General features: G+C 41.6%; 1 protein-coding gene across 15 annotated transcripts in view; it reads left to right on the top strand.

The window, feature by feature from the left end:
* Window positions 1–21045, top strand: part of IKZF1 (IKAROS family zinc finger 1) — a 69711-nt gene that overhangs the window by 9837 nt on the left and 38829 nt on the right. For 12 of the 15 annotated variants that reach the window (XM_075022674.1, XM_075022677.1, XM_075022688.1 and 9 more), the window contains 2 exons: window positions 3289–3342; window positions 11124–11243. In XM_075022674.1, the coding sequence (XP_074878775.1) occupies window positions 3303–3342; window positions 11124–11243 (160 nt within the window). In that variant the 5' untranslated portion in view covers window positions 3289–3302. Of the gene's footprint in view, window positions 1–3269; window positions 3343–5667; window positions 5808–11123; window positions 11244–16338; window positions 16581–21045 lie in introns of those variants that run through there. The other 3 variants (XM_075022682.1, XM_075022676.1, XM_075022680.1) reach the window with 3 other exon arrangements.

Genomic DNA, 21045 nt, shown 5'->3' on the forward strand with positions numbered 1-21045 from the left:
AATCCTTATATCCATACATAGGGCTCTCTTGCTTTCCAGGAAGTCAACGACAACGTTTCTGCTGATTCTAGAGCAGAGGAGGAAAGGGAAGAAAAACAGGGCATAGTTTCCTATTCATAGATTTACCATACCAAAGGCAAAGAGGTAAATTCTACTCTTAGCACTTAAAATTTAGCCCAAGACACATTATGCCCATGTCCAGTGTGAAAAACCTTTTAACAGTGACAGAGCCAAGACCAACACACCGCTGTCATTGTGGAATTGAGGTCGGGGGGTCCTGTCATGTATTCTTTGCCGATACAGAGCCTAAGCTGAATTTAGCTGGGATTTCATTAGTATTTACCAGATACCACAGGCTACTGTAGTGTTAGAGTACAGTTTTCCCCGGGATGGATTCAAAACACCCTTTAGGATTTTTTTAAAGTTTTTTTTTTTTTTTTTGCTTTTACCAATTTGCTTAGTGCTTGTGGATCTTAATCTACATTTAGGAACCATGCTTAATTGTTCTAAGTAGTCATTAGGGGAAACAACTCTTTCCCTCATCACTTTTCCATCAGCTCTATTTTCTCAACATGTTTTATCCCCAGGAAATGGATCAACTTTGCCAAATGTCCTAAAATCACCTAATTCAAGGATAAATGCTGAAGTCATCTCTTTGAGAACTGAGGGCATCTGTTTCAGGACAGGCAATCATCCAGCTTCACAGAAAGCAAGCCTAGGAGTATTCCACTAAAAAAAAACCAAAACTGTACTCCAGTTTAACTCCATTAAAACCAAACCAAACAAAAACAATCTGTACTCTAGTTTACCTCTCCATTTAAGAATTGGGAAGTGTTTCCAAGCTGAATTCTGCCTGATGGCAGCAAGAGGCAGGAAGGAGTATGGCTGAGAAGTGTGCTCCTTAAGTTGCAGAAATGCTGCACGTAAGGCTTGTCATGCCTAAGGCAGGTAAATTCAGGAATACAAAAATAGAAGGAATTTTGTCCGTTGCCATCTCCTCGCCTTGTCACTCCCAGTCCTGCTGAAGGCCTAGTAATAGGGAGAAGGCAGGTGCAGTTGGAATAAAGTGCCCTTCGTGAGTGTGGCTCCCTTCTGGGGGATATTTTCTTGGGATGTTTTCTTTGGTTGGTTGGGGTACACTACTCTGTGGAAAAATGTGTAGGAATCAACTGATTAACAGTAGCCAGGTGACCCTCGAAGGCAGTAATAGATGCATGGACATTTCTTTTTTTCTTCCTTTGTGTTCAGTCATGCTTGCAGGAGAAATAAGGGACTATACCGAGCACTTGTACCATACCACCTGCCAAAAATACACCATGTTTACAGTAACTGAGCAGGCTACCATTATAGGGTTTTCCCTCCTGCAAAAGAAGCTGCATTTCCCACTGACTACTTCATTAAAAATAGACCTATTGTAAGCTCTTCAGTCCCATAGGAGCTGATGCAAATTGTTGAGTGGTAGGTGGCTTATTGTGTTTTGCATGGCTGTAGTAATTTCTGAGAATTACATATAGATGTTAAACAAATTGCTTGTCTGAAATTAAAGTTTAAGAGCAGAATAAAGCAAGACAGCATTACTGGATATTAAGCAGTGCTATGGTACATGTGCAACAGGCAGAATGCCCTCCGAGAATACCAAACTTTTTTTGCAAAATGCATAGGCCAAAATCTGTTCCCCAACCTATCTGTCTGCAGCTCTGCAGTCTGCGTGCTCTCTTTTTACAAGTCTACCATGGACCTGGTGAGGGAAGACAGCTTTTGCAAGGGGCAGGCAGAAGTATATTGGATCTCAGATGTACTGATGACATTCAGAAGCAAGTGAGGACACCATAAAACTTATGAAATGAATAAATATGACCATGGCTATTACACTTTCCCACTGCAGCTTGTTGGGTAGCAGGTTGAAGATTTTTTGGGAAACAAAATAAATTATGGAAGTTGGGCTAAAAGGGTTAGGATAAGGTTGAACCTTTCTGTAGAGCTCAAGCCACATTCTGTTCTGCTTCCAACCCTCAAGAAAATGCATCTTATTTAATTCCAGGAAACGGGGTGGATGGGGCAGGTATCTCAGTTATAAGGAACAGCAAAGAGCCAGCTCCTCTGCTTGGTAGGTTGTGAAGCCAGCCACAGCAGCTAAAGACATGACCTAGCACACCATGGCTGAACAAAAAGCTTGTAGGCTTTTTGTCCCCTCCCCACCTGAGGCTACCTCAGCTGCTCGTGCCATACTTCAAGGTGGGGACCAGGTTGTGCTGGGACTACCTGCTCCAGCAGCACATCTATTATCCAAGGGGCCACCAGCTGTCCGCAGCTGGTGCTCGAGCCCTGAGACCTGCAGGGTCCCCTTCCAGCTGAAAAACCTGAATTCTGTTTCTACCCCACTAACCCTCCACACACTTCTCCCTGGTGCTTGTGGTCACTGGTTGCTGGCTCCTTGGAAGATGGTGTGTCGCAAGCAGAGGGCAGGAGCTTCCCGGTATCACTCGCCTCACCATGGAGCCAGCCATCTGTCAGCAAAACAGGAAGGCATGGGTTCCCTTTCCCTCCTGGGCTCGTTTCGCTATTTTTGGGAGCTGTACTTCTCCCCCGCGCAGCACCGGGCTGGTGCGGTCTGAAGGAAGGGCTCCCGGGCGAGCGAGGGGCCAAAGCCTGAAGCTGCTGCTCTGCCCATCTGCCGCGGCTGGAGGTGTATTCATTATTAATGGAGGTAGTGGCGGTTGCTGCTCAGATATGCAGCCCTGCCTGGGTAAATGAGACATTCTTCAGCAAATTGCTTCGTTTTTTGATTGCTGATTGTACGCGTGTCACCAAGCTGACTCAAGGTTCATCGATGCATGCTCAGTAAATTAGAAAGAACATAACTATGGATCAACCAAGAGAATGAATTCTGTGCCTACAATGACCCAGGGCCATTTAATTTTCTGCTTAATTTTGTTGCAGTCAGTTTGCATTTTGGGTTATTATGCAGTAGGAAATTAACAATAAATAACAAATTTGGTCCTCCTGTGCTTGTAATGATATTTTTATAAATCTTTGTAATGCTGTTTTTAAAAGGATCAAGGTCTGTGCCAGTCTGATACTCCAGCAAGTATGCGGGGAGGAAATAAAGAGAAAAATACATTATTCTTCCCAGATAATCTTATAGTTAAATAGTAAAGGGGTTTTTTTTTTTCCTTTCTCCCTTCTTTCTCCTTCTGTGTGTGTGGGGGGTTGGTTTTTTTTTTCTTTTTCTGTGTGTGTATGTGTGTGTTATTTTGCATTAACTTAAGACTCTTCCTTTCTTCTCAGATAACTTGAGGAAAATGGAAACAGATGAGGCTCAAGATATGTCCCAGGTTTCAGGTGAGGTCCTCAACGAATACTTCTACAAAGAAAATCCTAAATTTCTGCTCATCTTTCTAGCACAGTACAATGCTTTTCTTGTTGTCAATAAAATTGCTTTGGGTCTTTTTTAAAACCAGAGTGGGAATTGAGATATAATTAAAGATATCACTTGATATCAAGCCCAACAGTGCATGGACTTTTTAAAAGGAACTGGGTAAATAAAGAAGTCAAGGGAATATAGAAGCATAGATGTAATTTTGCATTAAACCTGTGGTAGTGTATCCCTGAAGCATGGTCAGGTGCACATCTACACTCTTTCTTCTGGGAGCAAAATTCTGATTGTTACAAAATAAATATAGAACAAACAAAGTTCACCAGGTGGGAGGGGGCAAATACTAATTAAAAGCAAACAAACTGTATTTACCACATAGGGTTATTTGACTTTTTCCAGAGCATTCAGTTTTACTTGTAAACCTTTAAAAAATGAAAAACAAAAAAAGGACAGATTGACATGAGGCTTTATGCTTGTAACTGTGTTTTTGTCCAAGATGATAATATTTCCAAAAATTTTTAAACAGCAGAGAAGTTAGGTTTCTAAAATTTGCCCTGTAGTGGCATGGATAGGATTTTGCAGTCTTACCCCATATTGATAATTCTATGAGGGGTTTTATTCTTAATTTCCTTGGAAATTGGTTCCTTAAAAGATTGGCTTAGCAAGATAACATGTATTCATACTGTTGTGCCTCCACAGTTGAAAAAGGACAAGTCGGTCTCTTTCCTGGTTTCCCTAATATGTTGGCAGCTGCAACAGTTAATGGCTTTTCATGTTTAGTGTTCAACCTGGAGCACGACAGCCCCATCACTGAGGCCACTCGCTCCCAGCAGATACCTGGGCATGTGACTCTTTTCTAAGAGGCAGCTCTTGGGCACTGCTGGCTCGGGACCTGGAGGCTGGCTATAAGAGGTCATGAAGGTCTGGGTCCAGTGTGGGTGGCTAGGTCACTGGGTTTTCCTAAAATCTATGAATACAGTTTTCTTTCTTTCCCCCCCCCCCTTCTAAAAACATTGAGGATTTTTCTAAAAAATTGGAACCCAGAACTTTTAGTGTCATCTGAAAATTGAAAATCAAAGACATTTTCCATCTGAAAGAACAATATAATAATCCTTCATGCCAACAGAAGATAATCAGTTACATTTAGTGTAGGGAAGTTATTCCTAGTCAACCCTGTGGAGACACGTTGCACTCCCCTCCTCAGGTAACAATTTTAAAATTGTAACTGGATATACTTACACATCAGTGTTTTGTCGCACTCTGAAACAATTTGTAAATGAAATAAAACCTGTCCTGTACAGGCTGTGCTTGGAGCATGTGTGGCCCTAGCAGAAAAAGCAGTGGGGTTTTAATCCTTTATGCAGACAAAGCACCGCACATCTGCTCCACACTGTGATTCGAGCCCAGCTCCTCTGCTTGCTGCAGAAACCCTTTCCTGCTTACATGAGCTCCTGGGAGCAGGAGCGCTGACCTCCTCTTCCTCTGCAGCAGCACAGACTCCCCTGGATACCCACACCTAACCTTTGTGGTATTCTTTACTATGGTGTTAATTTGAGCTCCACACCTGCTACCTCTTACCAGAGCATTGCTTTTTTTTTTCTTTCGACATGGAGAGAAGCAGTGTGGGAGATGCTGCCTTGACTCAAGGAGTGGATTAGTAGGTCACACACTTTGCCTTCCTTATGGTCTGCCTCTCCCCTCAAGAGGGAAGATTAGCAAGAAACCTTGCCATTTTGAATGTTTGTTTGTATGTAAATACATGCATATCTATGTATATAATTTGTAGCTCTCAAAGTTTTCCAGGATTGAACCACTGCAGTACTTTCCTGTGCCTTTTAGCTTTTCTAGCAAATCGTGCTGACAAGAGTAGTAGTCTTATGTGATGAGAGAGGGCTCTCCTAAAAAAAAAACACAAAACAAAACAAAACGCAACAGTGTAAGAGGAATTTTACCTCTGATAAGAGCTTAACCTACATAAACAGGTTACAGAAAAAAAACCAACCTGCTTTGAACTCTTCCTGCTGTTCCTGTCACTGAGCATCTGGTACTTTCTGTGAACAGAGGGTGTGAGTTGTGTTGGGTTGTTAGCTGGATTTGTGAACAACTGGCCAAAGAAAAAACTTGCTAATTTACTTTCATTTATGATCTGAGCTGTGCGTGAACTCAGCCTTCTGGAAATAGGAGTTTGCCAGATTAGGTTCTACAGATATTGGCTCTTCATAAACTCTTACCAGACCTCAAAAGTAAGACAATCTGAAGGTACAGGGATGTAACCTACTTCTTTCTCATAGGCTGGTGAATCCAGAAAGGAGTTCCCCCATCCCCCCCTTCGCCTCCTCTTGGGGTCTACATGCTTCTACAGGTGCTTCCCTGCATGATGAGGGAAGTCTACAATGTGTTGGGAACCAGTTAGACAATTGCAGAGTTTCAGGTGTGTGAGATTGTCTTGTCAGCTGAAAAACACTTTTATTTATTTCTCCTGCTCTGTGAGTAATGCTTGTCAAGTGTAGCTTATTCTCTGAGCCTATGGAATTAGGTGACTTGGTTCACTAGCACACTTGGTTGTGTTTTAAAAGAAAAATAAATTTAAAATAAAATTAGTTTGGGGGGGTTCTTTGAGTTTGGTTTTGTTTTGTTTTTTAACCCAGAAATAAAATAGGTCTTTAGAAACAGTCTTCTCAGCTCAAAGGCAGTGTTTTGCAGCCATGAGTTTTATGCAGCTGTAGCTGTCTCAGGTGTGGCAGGGGTGAGCTGGGCCAAAACAGTACAAAACTAGCATGAGCGAGCCAAACCCTGCATGCACACAGGCATTCCCACTTCTGGGAATCCAGGCATGGCTGGCTCCTAGAGGAACTGAAATACTGTGTGACTAGCGCAAAGTTCACAATTTTTATTTTTCTCCTGAAAGTGATATTTCATGAGGCAAGCAGTTGCAGTTCTGAAATGAGGAGAGAGCTGACATACATTTAACCAAACGGTATCCGGCACCCGTACAAGAGAGTCAGAAAACACAGATAATATCTCACTTAACAAGCAGTATTTTTCCTGCGTTTTTGCTTTTTTTTTTTCTTTCTCAGTTCTAGGGCCTAACAGTTAAGGAAGGTGAAAAAACAGTACAAATGTTTCCACATATAACATAAAAAGATCTCCTAGCACCGACCAGGCTGTGCCGTGCTCTGCAAAAGCAGGAAGAAGAGTTTTGTATTTGATGTTCTTGCTAGGTCCTAGGAAGGTGGAAATGAGCATATCCTGGGCTGGTATCTCCCACCTGAGAGCTCCCATTCCAGACTAACTCTCCTCTCATCACTGGATGTTTGAGGTTCTACTAGTGAAAAGGGGACATGAATTGGATTGTGACTCTCATCCAGAAAAATGTTTATGTCGCTTTTCTTGCGTGACTTCTCCAGTGATTCTAGTGTTTCCATAGGAAACAACCCTCAGGTATTAAATACATTCAACATTAGTTTGTGAAAGGACAAAGAATGAGACTTCTGTAAGAAATCCTGCCCTGGCATTCTTTTTAACAGTCGCAGCTCCAGCAGCACCATCCTGGCATGAACTGAATTGCTCTCAGAACTGAATGGAGTTGTTAAAGAAACACCAGGCTACAGACTTTGGTAGGAATAAAGGCTACGTAAAACCTTACTGGGCTGGGCACTTTGTTCCCTTCCTCTCTTTCCTCATGTCTTTAGCTATATTGCTAGGGCAGAGATGAGTAAACTCAAGTAAAGAGAAGTTGAGGGCCTTACCAGGCACCATTGATAGGTTAGGCACTTCTCTGACAATTTTCATACAGAAATGGCAGTTTTAGGAATCTGAGACTGTCTTTCAGAGCTTCAGGATGAATTGCGGGAATGTATGATACAGCCTGCAGTTGAAATGATCTCCATTTATGACTTAACCAAGGGCACCATGAGTCAGTGGCAGTGCCAGAAACAGAACTTCAATTCTACAGCTTCCTTGCCTTTTTCATTTGATATGTCAGGTGGCTCTTTATAAAAATAAAAATAAAAAAAAGACACCCCCCCGCCCCAAGATTAGATAGCATTGTTTATGCTTCAGTTCTTATTTTTGAGCAAAAATATAAAATGGGAATGGAATAAATCTATGGTACTTTGCTCTCTTATGTGGCATTTTAATAATTTACCCTAGTATTTGCCACTAGGTGGGTTTTTTTTAGGTCCATCCCTTTGACCAGTTACTGTTCTGGACAAACCTGTTAGAAATTAAATAAGAAACTGTTCCCTCCTTTCCCCCACTCACTTTCCATTTCTAAATTCATTGGCAAAAGGATGTTAGTGAGATTGCATATCTGTAAGATTACCATGCAGTAGTGAACTTACCATGGTGTAACAATTTAGATGTAGTTAAGGCATGAAATACAAATATGCTCTAGAATCTAAGACACAGAGCTCAACAAATGTATCTATTTTAAATCCACTATTTTTATCCTGCCTTTTTGCATGCAGGGATTTCTTGATCATGTGTAACAGGAGGAAATCAAATGATATGAAATGAGTCATTAAAGCCAAGTTTGCTAAGTTTTCTTAACTGCAGTCTCCTGCAAAGAGGGAAGCGTACCAGATCTCTGGCTTCTGCCCCACCAAGTCCATGAGGCTAGTCTGATTCATGCCACCAGGACAAATGGCTATTAATTTAACAATTAGAAGGTTGATATTTGTTTAGTGACAAAACAGTTCACCATAAACTGTGAAAGTACTGATCTACTAACAGGTTTCTATTCCAAAAGTCTGCTTTGCCTTATCTTCAAAGCATCCTACTTAACCTGCTTATTGTAGGATGCCTAATTACATACTAAGAAGGTTTTAATTTTGCTTGGTCTGTGTTTATACTGGTTTGTAGCCAAAAAAGTCTTCAGGTTTTTAGGGTAAGTGTTCTTCTGAATCTAGACTAAGTCAGAGCATCAACTTCCGTTGTTGTGACTGGGAGCACAATTTGAACCTTGGAAGATGCAGGTGGCTTTTGATTACTACTACTTTTTAATAAATTTCCTTATCTTACATATAGCATCAAGAGAGCTGATTCTGACCATACTGCCTCTTGCCCTCTGATTAAACTTCTGGGTTTTTTGGTTTTGTTTTTGTTTTGTTGGAGGGGGAAGTGTTGAAAAAGCTGAAATATTTTATCTGTTTCTCCTCACCCATGCATCCTATCTGTAAGAGATACCTCAGCTTGGGAAGATGGGACTTGCATTGGAAAGTTGCTGGCAGTTCTTTAAGTTCTTTACATCCCATAAATACAGTGCAGAAAGCTACAGGAAAAACTAAATAAGGAGCTAAACAGTGAATGGCAAAAACTGTTTTAATGAACTTGCTTCCTGCTTTTACTTTCCTCTGCTGTAAAATTCATAGTCCTTCTTTTCCATGTATGCAATACACCTTTGCTCTTGCACTGGCATCCAGTGGGTGTGATTTTGCCCATTTAAGCTGGAGATGAGGGGGACCTTATGAAATCATCTAGTTGGTCCCTCTGCCAGTGCAGGACTGTTCCTTCATTACCCATGAGTTCTCTGGATGCAGTTTTAGATGGTTCACCTGATGCTGCTCCCACCACTCCTGCTCAGAGATTATTCCATAGTCAGATAGATGCATCACTAAGAAATGCAGTCACCCACTCATTTCATTCATTTAAATCTAGATTTGTGCAAACAACCCAAACCAGCTAATTTGGAAGATGACTTAAACCTACCTGTCCTTTCCTCCCCTGTCATGATCAGTATAGTTTGGAAAGCACGATGCTTTGCTCCACCCAGGAGGTTGGGAGGAAACCATTTTCTTCGTTCAGGTCAAATCCATAACTGGCATCGCCAGACTGTTGTCACTTAAGTAAGCTGTATTTGTTTTAATTTTTCCTTTTCTGAGAAGTGATTTCAGAAATAATTAATGTTTGTGTGTTAATGAGGGAATTCTCATTAGGAAAAAACCCACTAAATTGCTAGGACTTTGTGCCATGAAATTACTGCCCTTGCTGATGTGCTGATTGCCACAGGATGTCTAATGGATTGCATCAGTGTAAATTGGTAACATCTCCATTTTGGAGACAAAGGTCTTATGTGAACATTACTGAGTTCAGATCCTGCTCTGGGCCTATTCCATTCTTTCCTATTAATGCAAAGACCAGCCTTTTAGTAAGAGTTGATGAAACTAGTCACTTAGATAATTCTTTTGGTAGTTGTTTCCAAGGCATGCTTTTGTTACAGATGTGTTGTCGTGGTTTAACCCCAGCCAGCAACTAAGTACCACACAACTGCTCGCATACTCCCCCTCAGTGGACTGGGGAAGAAAATCAGAAGAGTAAAAGTGAGAAAACTCCTGGGCTGAGTTAAAGACAGTTTAATAGGTAAAGCAGAAGCCATGCACACAAGCAAAGCAAACCAAGGAATTCATACATCACTTCCCATGGGCAGGCAGGTGTTCAGCCATCTCCAGGAAAGCAGGGCTCCATCACGCCTAACAGTGACTTGGGAAGACAAATGCCATCACTCCGAACGTCCCCCCCTTCCTTCTTCTTCCCCCAGCTTTTATTTGCTGAGCATGACGTCCTATGGTCTGGGATATCCCTTGGGTCAGTTGGGGTCAGCTGTCCCGGCTGTGTCCCCTCCCGACTCCTCGTGCCCCCCAGCCTGCTCGCTGGTGGGGTGGGGGGAGAAGCAGAACAGCCCTTGGCTCTGGGTAAGCACTGCTCAGCAGTAACCGAAACATTCCTGTGTTATCAATACTGTTTCCAGCACAAATCCAAAACATAGCCTCATACTAGCTACTAACTCTATCCCAGCCAAAACCAGCACATGTGTGAAGTCATTTCAAAAGAAGCTCTGCAAGACCCAGATAGTACTGGGGGCAGGACATATGTGCTGTGACTGAGAGCTAAACCAAGAAACCTCACCATTTCTGGGAGTGCAATACTTAGCAAGAGAGTTATTTTCCTTATTGTATTACATTTGGCACTAAAACGGTTCCATAATATTTATAACACGCTAAAGCATTGGACTGTTTTCTTCTGCAAAACTTTGTGTACACAAGGCACTGGGGTTTGTTTCCTCTTTACAAATAAGAGACCATAAAACCCTTGAAGTCATGTTTTGACTGACCTCTGCTAATTGTACCCATTTTAGGAAGTCCCAGGAGCTACAGGCACTTAATTACTTGTAGGCACAAGGACCAGCCAAAGCTTGATCTCTGGGTATTAATGAAGCTTGCTGAAGATTTAGTTGAATTTTTAGCTGGAGATAAAATTTTATTTTGGGGGTAGTTCTGTTAGAGCCCCAGAATACTTGTGGATTAGACCTCACTATGTCATTGAAGCAAATCCAGATGTGCTCGCAAGGAGCATTTGTGGAAGAAAGAAGAGTTTTTACAAAAGATGACCATTTGATAACCTTTGTAATCTGCCAGTCTACATTGGCTCAACTGGATCTTCTGAGCATAGCAGCTGAAAAATATCCATGTGTGTTACAAATATCCAAAATGGGAAGTCTGGTAACTGTGTGTCCAGACTTCAGTACATATGGAAAAGACGTTGGCCATGCATTCTTCTCACAAACATAATCCCCCTGTATTCAAAAGCTTTCTCTACAGGACAGCAGGTTTTGGTCCTAAGAATGTCATGCTTTTAGTAAGGTTTAGGTTTTTTGTTAAGTTTTATTTGGTTTGTGGTTCCACTTATGGTATTATTTGAAAATGAGGCTACTCTGATGACTAACTGATGCTACTTTCTTCACTACTAGGAAAGGAAAGTTCTCCAATTAGTGATGTCCCCGATGATGCAGATGAACCTATGCCTGTACCAGAGGACCTTTCAACTAGTACTGGAGGACAACAGAGTGCTAAGAATGAGAGAGTCTTGGGTAAGATGACTAGTCCACTCTGATAAGAATTATTAGCACCTAATATAATATGCCAATAATGTTAAAGTACTATATAGTAAGCTGATATACAAGCAGGTCCTGTGCCTTTTCATCTTGTTCAGCACAGGATTACTCAGGTGCTTAGTGTTTTTTGTGCAACCTTCTCTTTAGGAAAGGCATTTTGAAAGACAGCAAGCCTTTTCACCCACAGAGAAGTTATAAAGATCCTGCTATTTATCTTATTTCTAAAGCATGACTGATTGCATGGAATTCTCCCCAGGAAAGATGGTTTTCATTCTGCGTAGGAAATAGAATTAAATATGTGGTTCCAGGTCAAAATTATCTGAACTCAGATTTGATAAAAATTCAGTAAACTCTCAGGTATTTTTGTTATTATTTTTATTATTAATTTGAATGCTATCTTAAATGTTATCTGCTATTCAGATTTCTCCAGAAATGCCATATTAGAACACACATAGTATTCATATGTTTCAGATTCCAATATCTGTTCTCCGTTTACCCTTGATTTTTTTAACTGGGAGAACTTTAGAAAACACTTGAATTTTGTTCTTCTAGGTGAAAGCCCACAATTGATAAAGTCTGATGGATTACAATAAATTATTGTCCAGAGATGATTTTGCAAAATGCTGATTCTTCTTAGGGATCCCAGACTCCACACCAAGAACTAGCAATACTGCTGACTACTGCATGCATCAACTTACACGTAGTCCACTAAAAAAGACTAGATGATATTACTTGAGCATGATGCTTGTTGACTAGTAGGAAAAAAAAAAAAGCACAATGACTCCCAGAATGCTGTGATCAAGGCCCTATATGATAAAAATATTTCAGGAGAGGAGTGACTATCAAAATATGTTTGTTTATCCACAAATAAAAGTATTGCTCATCATTTTTACATTCCTATTGTAAGAATTAGGGTCAGGGTGGAAGACTGTTTACAGAAAGATTTCAAGTGCCTTTAAATGTTTATTTTCTAAGGAAGTCCAATAAAGAATGGTAGGTGGAAAGGGAGGCACAGAAGGTAAAATAACCAAGTCAAGGTAATACAGCAGAATGGTGTCAGCATTAGAAATAGACCCTACTCCCAAACTCCAGCACTAGCTAGTAGAGAATGCAGTGTTATGCATCTTCATTTTATTTACCATTTGATCCTCTCTAACCAAAAGTGTGAGCATAAAGTTCAGCTCCTACAGGCATATTGACATACCTTATGAACAAATTAATTTAAAAAAATGCTTTTTAATAATCTGACTGCTTATCTAGTGCTTTGTTTCTCAGTCCAAAGCTCTTTGGACAAAATCTTGCTTTTACTGCTTGTATATCAACTCAGTAAAATGAGTTAAGCCTCCTTTCTTCCACAGTAACTAAACCCTACAATATAATTAAGGCTTGATTTAAAATAATAATAATAATTAAAAAAAAAATCCCTTGTTCAAATCCAAACAAACAGGATTTTTGATTGCATTGAATTTACTTCACCTCACAGATATCATACAGAACCAGCAAAGATCAAATTTATATTTCCTGGTGATATAACGAATCTCCCAACAGTTCAATTATATATCAATATAAACACATATTAGAAGTTACTATAATAAAAGAAGGAGAAAATGTTATCATTGGTGTCCTAAATATGGTAAGTTCCATCTGTTGTTCTCATTATTTTTACTTTGTGCACTCAGCAATAAATTAGATTATCTATGTCCCGACTTCAACATTTTTTCCACAGCCACTTTCTTTACCCATAGCTCTTTGGTTTTGAAGGGTCACATCTTGTAGTGAGACATTTACCATAATCAACAGAAACAAAGACAATTCACAATACTCTGTTTTATGGATGATCTTAACTGTAGGTATCAACTCCAGTGCTTGCAATGTTTGTCTTTTCTGTAAAGCTGCATACACTTTTACCTCTTCTACTGCTGCTTTTTCTAGCCCTAAACTAACTTTTTGTAAACAGTACACTGAAAAAATTGATTCTCCTTTTTTACAAAAAGGGTCTAAACACATGCCCCAAACATATCAGGAGCCATATGATTGCTATGCACATTCTGGATCATTGTCAAAAGAAAGCCTGTTAGGGATAAACCAATGCCTTAGGAGTGGTGTTTGGCCTATATGATCCCATAGATATACCAGGGATGAAGGGGACTGTCTTTCTATGTAGGCAGTGGCATGGCAGCGTAGACAGGCTTGGTGTTCAGCGCAACGCTGTCATCTCTAAGTCCTAAGATCTGTTTCTCACCTCTATTTATCATGAAACTTAGGTAGAAAAGGATGATCTGAAAAAGTAGTTTGAAGAACGATAGATAGGTGGGACAGTATGTAAAGACCCACTGATATTATATATATCTCATGGCTGGGAGATAGACTGTGGCCTGTGATAACTGACAGGCGATGCACATGAGCAGATATGACCAGGCAACAATTTTTCTCTATATGACTTTCCTAATGTCCCATCTGCTTCCTTTGTCAAAAGGGAATCCCCTATGCACTTTGCTGTATTTCAACATATGATTTACAGTGCATTCCGCTTAATCTGTAACACCCTGAGAGATCAGCTGTCCATACGGCATGCACTGAGGAAGAGTAATTTGAGTGAAACATTTATGGAGGAGGGCCACTGAGCTCTGGAGGACTTTTTTGTACATGTAGTGTTATAGAGGTAACAATGGAAATTGCAGGTTTGTTAAATGAAAAGATTAAGTATTTACCTCATCTTACTAAAATTAGGTGAGAAATCTGTTGTTAATTTTAATCAGCCTGTGAGATAGAAATGTTCAAATGACCGTTTGCTTACTCAGATTTGTAGTAACACTTCACAAAATCTTTAACCCTGGAGTCAAAAGTTTAATTACCTTTTTCATCAATTTAGCATTTTAAAGGTCAAAGATTATGGGAAATAAGCTATTTTTAGAAAAGAAAGATAGGCTCTAGCTCCTCTGTGTGTTTCCAAAAATCTCCTTTCTCGTTTCTTCCAACCCTAGACTGAGACTTGTACATGGTGCTATAGTCCTGATAGAGAGAACCTTTTGAAACATCTCTCCTGCTCTGAGAACGAAGGTGTAGTAGACTTCAGAAGTACTCAATTCACTTGTTGGATATTATTGAGTGCCTTCAGATTTTGAGTGTCTCACTTAAAATATCTAGAGAGGGTGCAAATTTCATATGGGAGGTGTCCAGGTTCATGAAATGTATGCTTTAACTTGTGTCCCCAGACAGAGGCACCCAAGACATGAGTTGCTTCTGACCAATGGAAAAATGATAAGCTGGTGTGAAAAGGTCATTTGTGGAAGTAAAGTCATCAACATTTTCTAGTAATAACCCCAAGCAGCACAGCAAAGCAGAAACACATTAAAAGACATGTTCTGGTCACTGCTATGTCTCTTAATTTCCTTGATGAGCTTGCTATGTTTTTAATGTTGTAACTCCCAGAATGTCACTATGTGTTGAGCAGCTTCCTCCTGCAAACTTCATTTCTGCTGCTCTGTCCACTAGATCTTCTTCCTTCCTTGTCCTCTTCTCCACCCCAAATTTCCTTCTCAGGCTGATCTGGCACCTATAACTTTTTTATTATTTTATTTTTTTACTCTGCTCACCCACCAGCTCTACATTTAGTTTTTCTAGAGAACACAGGGAATGCTTTCAGATAAGCAAAGAGCTAGATTTTCACAGCTCTTTAAGGCACTAGAGATTCTGTTTTACCATCTCTCCTAAATATCCTTCTGAAATCTCGATCTAAGTTATTTAGAAATACACATCCCACTGAAATTCCATTCCATTAAGAATTAGTGCTTTGCAGTCTATTTTGGATGGGCAGCCCTATTTCCCATGCTAACCTATAACATAGGAGCTGATTTGAAATATCTTCTGCTGATTCTTACTGTCTCCATTCAAGTTTCAGGTTAAATGTTGGGTGCACCTTTTGTGGATAATCAGTACTGAACATCCTGTATGTGATAGACAGTTGCAATTTAGGGCTGTTTCTGCCCTGGGACTGTATCCTAATTCAAGCCATGTGTGGGAAGCTAATGATTCAGTGAGCTGTAGGTCAGACCCTACTTCATGCGGAAAAAGCCATTTGCTGCAGTGGTAGCATTTCCTTAGAAAGGCAGTACCTTCCTTTAGCCATAACTTCCCATACCGTAGCTGGCCATCGATGGGTGAAAAACCAAAAGCCTTCTCAGTGTTACTGACCTCAGAAAGAGGCTGTGGGCTCACCATTTCTGCAGAGGAAGCTGTCTGATGCTGAAGATGACCATTCAGACTTCCAACACAGAAGTCAAGGTTTCTCACTGAAAAAAGCGATCACCATCGTAGTCACAGGTTACAGTCTGGACCTGGAATATATAGTGTGTACAGATATTCTTCCTTCTGAGAGGAAGAGTTGGGGAGAACTCATCTCACAAAACTGGGTTGAAACTGCTGGACAACTGACAGAAGATGCCCGAAGTAACAAGTCAAGGTGGTCCTAGACATCAACAGAAGACAGATGAGATTTACATGAAGTTAGAAACTCTCCTTTTGTTTAAAATAAAGGACACTAGTATGGGAAGAGGCATTAAAAGGAAAGAGCTTTTTGACATTTTTCTCCTCCAATGGGCAATGTCAAGTGACTGATGTTACCTCCCTCCCACAACCCAGTTGCTGAAGCAGAAGCCTACGTAGCTGCAGAGCCGCAGTGCCTGGCATCACTGCGAACCCGGCATTGTCTTCGCATCCTGGGTTCTTCCGTCCTGGCCATGGGCATTCAGAGGTGGTAACCTGCATAAGTAGCTAGTTACTGGTCCAGGCAAGTGTTCTCACTCTGGGCTGCTTCAGTGCTTTATTTCCTTAAAAGGAGCTCAACCATTTGAGAGCGTGGACTGAAAGCATTGCTGAGGGGCCACCAGGCCAACCACAACAGCTTGCTATTACATAAATCTGCTGCAACTCACACATAGCTGGGTGGAGGCAGAGTAAAAGTGTGGAAAGGCTGCAGATGGAGGGGAGAAGAGAGAAAAGCCAAAAGGGGAAGTGCCCCACCCCAGCTTGCAAAATCGGTCCTGTTGCTTGAGACAGGTCCAGCTCACTGCTGCCCCAGCACTTCTGTAGGGCAGGGAAAGGGGCTGAGGAAAAAGACTGCCAGAGCGAAACATCTCCTCCTGTAGGAGTTCAGTGGCTATGAAGGCAGTGGGTTGTGTATGAGTAATTAAATGCACATGTGGCATGTGTGCACGTGGACATGTAATCGTTCAGAGAACGAAAGTAACCTGGAAGGCTGTGTAATGTGTTTTACTTGCTCAGGTTTCAGATGGACATCTCTGCTGCTCAAAGGTATGAAAGTGTGTAGAGGTTGATGAGCCTTTGTAAATAATTGCTGATAATTGCTGTCTCACCTAATGTAGCCCTACTGGCTTTGAGAGCAGAGAGAAACTTTGTTTCAGACTGGTTTGGGGAGCTTTAGGAATTGTCTTTAACACTCCACAATGAAACAGGGCTTGAAAGTCCAACTGAGGACTCTTCTGAAGGAATTGAAAAACTTGTAACTAAAATATTTTAGGAACTTTTAAAAATAGGGAAGTTGGGAATCTCCCCTCTTGTTTGGTCTGAAGCCCCTTTTTCTAGTCCCAAAGTACCAGTCCCCAGTATGGACTGGTATTGCATGCTCTGAGACCCTGCCAGTATGACTTACCTGTTTTTAGGGGGAAACGCAGGAGATATTTTTGTCAGGATTATTTTCATTTTCTATGCAAAACTCTTCTGGGAATTTGTATAGAGGCAGATGGGCATGGTTTAGTGGGAGAAGGGACGTAACAAATTTCATGAATGCCCTTATAAATTCTGTATGGCATATATGATATATACCCGCCTTCAAAGGTATGTTTTGCATGTGTGTAGTGTGAAACGGTGTGCTAGAGTGAGGTGCCAAAGATCCAGGTATATGGGGCCATTGGGAAGCTGAGGAATTAGCCACAGTGCCAGAGACAAGCTCTGCTCAATGTAATGACTTAGGACTTAGAAAAACGTGCATGAATTTTCACAGGGCCAGTGGAAAACAGCCCTCTTACTGAAGGCAAATTCCATTATCAAATTTAAAAATGCTTGCTGCAAGTAATGGGGGGCGAACATTTTCAAAACAAACTTGCAAGTAGTTTCTCAAAGGGAGGGTGAACCAGTCTGGAAAGGGGAGCTGCTGCAGTCCCAGCATCGGCTGTGCTGTATTAGTGCAGTTAACTCAGCTCATGCAAAGCCAGGCCAGAGCCACTGTGTAAACAGGCACGTAAAAATTTCTCCTCTGATGCATCCAGAGTGTGTGATAAAATCAAATCCTTGAGAACAGAATTGATCCTAAAAGAGTTGTACTTTTCCAGTGATTTCTATTTAGTTTCATGTGGAATTTTTTTCTTCTAGCCTATTTGCTAGAAATACGGTTTCTGTTGCCACTATGTGACATAATGTAGCAGTGGGTGGTGAAGCTATGTTTTTTTTCCCCTTGTTTCTCCAGACCTGTGTAGCTTGTGGAGCTGTGGCCAATTTCATGAGGGCCTGCTGGGTATTGCTGTGTTTTCAGAGGGGAACATCAGTGCAAAAGCCAGGGAAAGCCTGGGAGCTGTGCAAGTTTCTTCAGCATTGAGAGAGCAGCAAACGTTGTTTGGAGAGGTGCAGTGTGTTTAGCTGTGTGGCTTTTAGGTACGGCTACTGAGCCTGCTGATCTAATCTGCAGTTAGAGGAAGCTGTCTTTATCTGAGCAGAAGAGATGTGCCTCAGAGATAAGCCCCATTCTAGCTCGGGAGTTAAAATTATCTAGCAGGATCTCAGCCGTGGCTGCAGCACAACTCAGAAATACAGGGCTCTGGCTGGAAGGGGAGCATGTTTAAAGCTAGGAGGACCTCTATAACTGCAGTTTGCTAAACCTCATGTTATTTTAAGGGAATGACTGCATCAGAAGGTTGGATGGACCTCCCAACACCAGCCATCCCTCTTTTCTGTATTATTTCTTGCTTGCTCTTTGTTGTAGGCTTGCTTTTCCCTTGAGCAAGTTCTCTTTCAACCCGAGCACTCTTCAGGAGTGTACCCTGAGTGAAAACTGCTGGACCAAGACGCAGTGTAGGGACCACCTGCCTCTACAGAGGTGCCGTTTTGGAACAAGCTGCTGTTTTGATTTTGTTCAGCCTCTTCTCACATTTCTGTAGTTTAAACTCCCACTACGGTGCCTCCCTGAGAGGAGATAGTTTCTGGTTGCAGAGGACCTGCAGTGATGCTCTCCCCTCAGGTGTGAGCTCCCTCCCCAGGCTCTGTCCCACAGCAAAATGTGCAAACACGGTGTCAGTGTGGCTGCATCCCCTCATTAGAGGTTTGCAGGGAAGGATTTACAGGGTGGCCATGCCACCACAGGTTTCCCCAGTGTGGAACAAGCCGTTTATGGTAAAGAGTGGGGCATGGAGAGAGCTCCTTTTTGGAGGTGTAGTCCTAAAGCCAGGAGCAAATACCACTCATTGCAGCAGGACAGAGATTTGTCCCAAACCTTTCTCATTGAGTTCACTATATGAGGTTTCTTAAAGCCTCAGAAGATGGTTTGTCCGGAAAAAGCTTTGCCCCACGTGCAGTCGGTAGGTATGCCATAGCAGCCAATGCAGGCTCACTCTCAGAGTGTCATTTATGGTGAAGAAGTATAACCACAACAAGCTGTTAACTTGTGAAGGTGGATCAGCCAGCATCGCAGGATTTTGGCATCCAGAGACAGCTTGTTGTAAACTCTGTCCTGCCTCATCTAGCTGCCACCCTGAACAAGCGAGCCAGCAGAGCAGCTGCCCCAAAGCAGGTTAGACCTGCAGCCTGCAATGTGAGACACTTTCTGCTGCTCCCTCCCTCCCCAGTAAATGAATTCTGTGTTGTAAAGGTGCACATGCAGGGAACGTAATTACTAGTGAAGTAGCCTATTTCATGCGTGATTCTCTTTCTTTGGTTTTTACACATTTTTAGGTTAGGAATAGTGCCTAGTTCTTGTAGCCATTGCACTTTACGGACATGTTTCTCAGAAGCATTTTGGTGTCTAAGTTATAGGCATAAGAAGAGGTCCCAGGAAGGTATCTAATCTATTCTACCATCAGCCATACTAACACCACAGGCACCAAACGGGATTTTTGGAAGTAACTCCTACTCCTTTGACGTAAATAAGATTTCAACCCTAGCATGCCAAAATCCATACCTACAAATGGGATTAAGAACACCATTGAAGGTTTCCAGAGAATTAGTAAATGCAGAGCACACACACAATTACTCTCAATTTCCAACCAAAACAGGGCTTATCCAAAAAGAAAAGTTAAGGTCTGTGTTTTGCTCTTCAGTTTTCACCTTCCATTTCTGCTGTTTCTCCTCGCCCAAAGATAGTCCAAAATTATCTCATTTAAGAAGTGTAATAAATGTAGCAAAAGTGGAGAAATGTGACAGAATGAATTGACTTCCACTCTTCCAAGCCACATACCAGAGTTTAAAGAGAAAAAAAAAAAGAGAAGAGACTGAAGAGTAAGGAGAACTTTCACATAAGCCAGGTTTTTTTACACTGGAAATGTTACTTCTGAGGAAGTGGCTCTTACCAGAGTTTTTAGTAACTTCTAGATTATTTTATGGAATGACGTAAGAACTCGCCTGCTCCTTGACCCCTCCTTTTGGAAAAAAAAATAAAATTGAGCGCTTTAAAAGGAATTGCTAATTCCTTCATATAACAGAGAGTATCTGCACATGATTTTGCCCTCCCTGCTGATTAAGTAACATAACAGAAATGTTTAATGCAATGGAAAGGTGGGTTTTAACTAAAGTTGGCGACACTTTCAGCTTGTGTTGCAATTAATAGAAGAGGAAATATTCATTCTCCATATTTCATCATTTAAAAGCATCCTGTATTTGTAAGAAGCTGTGATCAGCCAACATCCCCGCTATGGATTTGAACTTCCCAAATCTTCGGTGGTTTTTGTGTTTTGGTTTTTTGTCTAAGCTAAGAGCTTTGCGTTCTGATTTTTAATGATGGCTTAGGGTTTTTTTGGAGGGAGATCAGTCCCTTCTCATTCACAGTACTGTGCACCTCAGCATTATATAGACTCAGTTATTGAGCCTGTTTTTTTCCTGCTGTGAATACGTGTTGCAATGCTCGGAAGTGGTGGCAATGGTTGGTGTTGAAGCGGGATGGTTTCATTAGCACTGAAATGGTGACTGCCAGCTAGGGAACACTGCTGTTTCTGCACCCCTCACGCTGCAGCTGGGTTTTGGAGATATCTTTCCATGTCTTTCCATATGAGAATTTATTTTCAGGGGAGAACAACACATGCACATACAGAATTCACTATGAAAAAATTTATTTGCCTTATTGTGGGGTGGACTGCAACCCACTGCTTGGTTTTTGTGCCCAGATTTGCAAAGGGAAAGAAACACCTATGTGGCTGAGGGAAGTGTCAAATTGTCCATGATCCATCCCTACCCCGACCCCGCGCTGGCTGTATTCACAATTCCAGCTGTGAATGTCTGTCTCTCCTAAGTGGAGCACCTCTCCTGGTTTTCCTAGGCTGAAGCCATGAATGAAAAGGTGAGAACACCCCTTCCGCACTGACACGGTGCCTTCCTTTCTGAGTCAGGTTCGTCCTTTTTCCTCCCAGAATCCAAACCATTTTGTAACTGGCACCTCCTGTTGCTGGACATTGGAGGGGACGTGGGGAAGCCCTTACGGGCTTTGTCTGGGACTTTGTCTGCTGCAAGTGTGGACCTACAACAATTTATCTAGAAGTCAAATGGGAACTAGGCTTTT

This window comes from Buteo buteo, chromosome 3 (assembly GCF_964188355.1).
Source record: "Buteo buteo chromosome 3, bButBut1.hap1.1, whole genome shotgun sequence".
Lineage (NCBI taxonomy): Eukaryota > Metazoa > Chordata > Aves > Accipitriformes > Accipitridae > Buteo > Buteo buteo.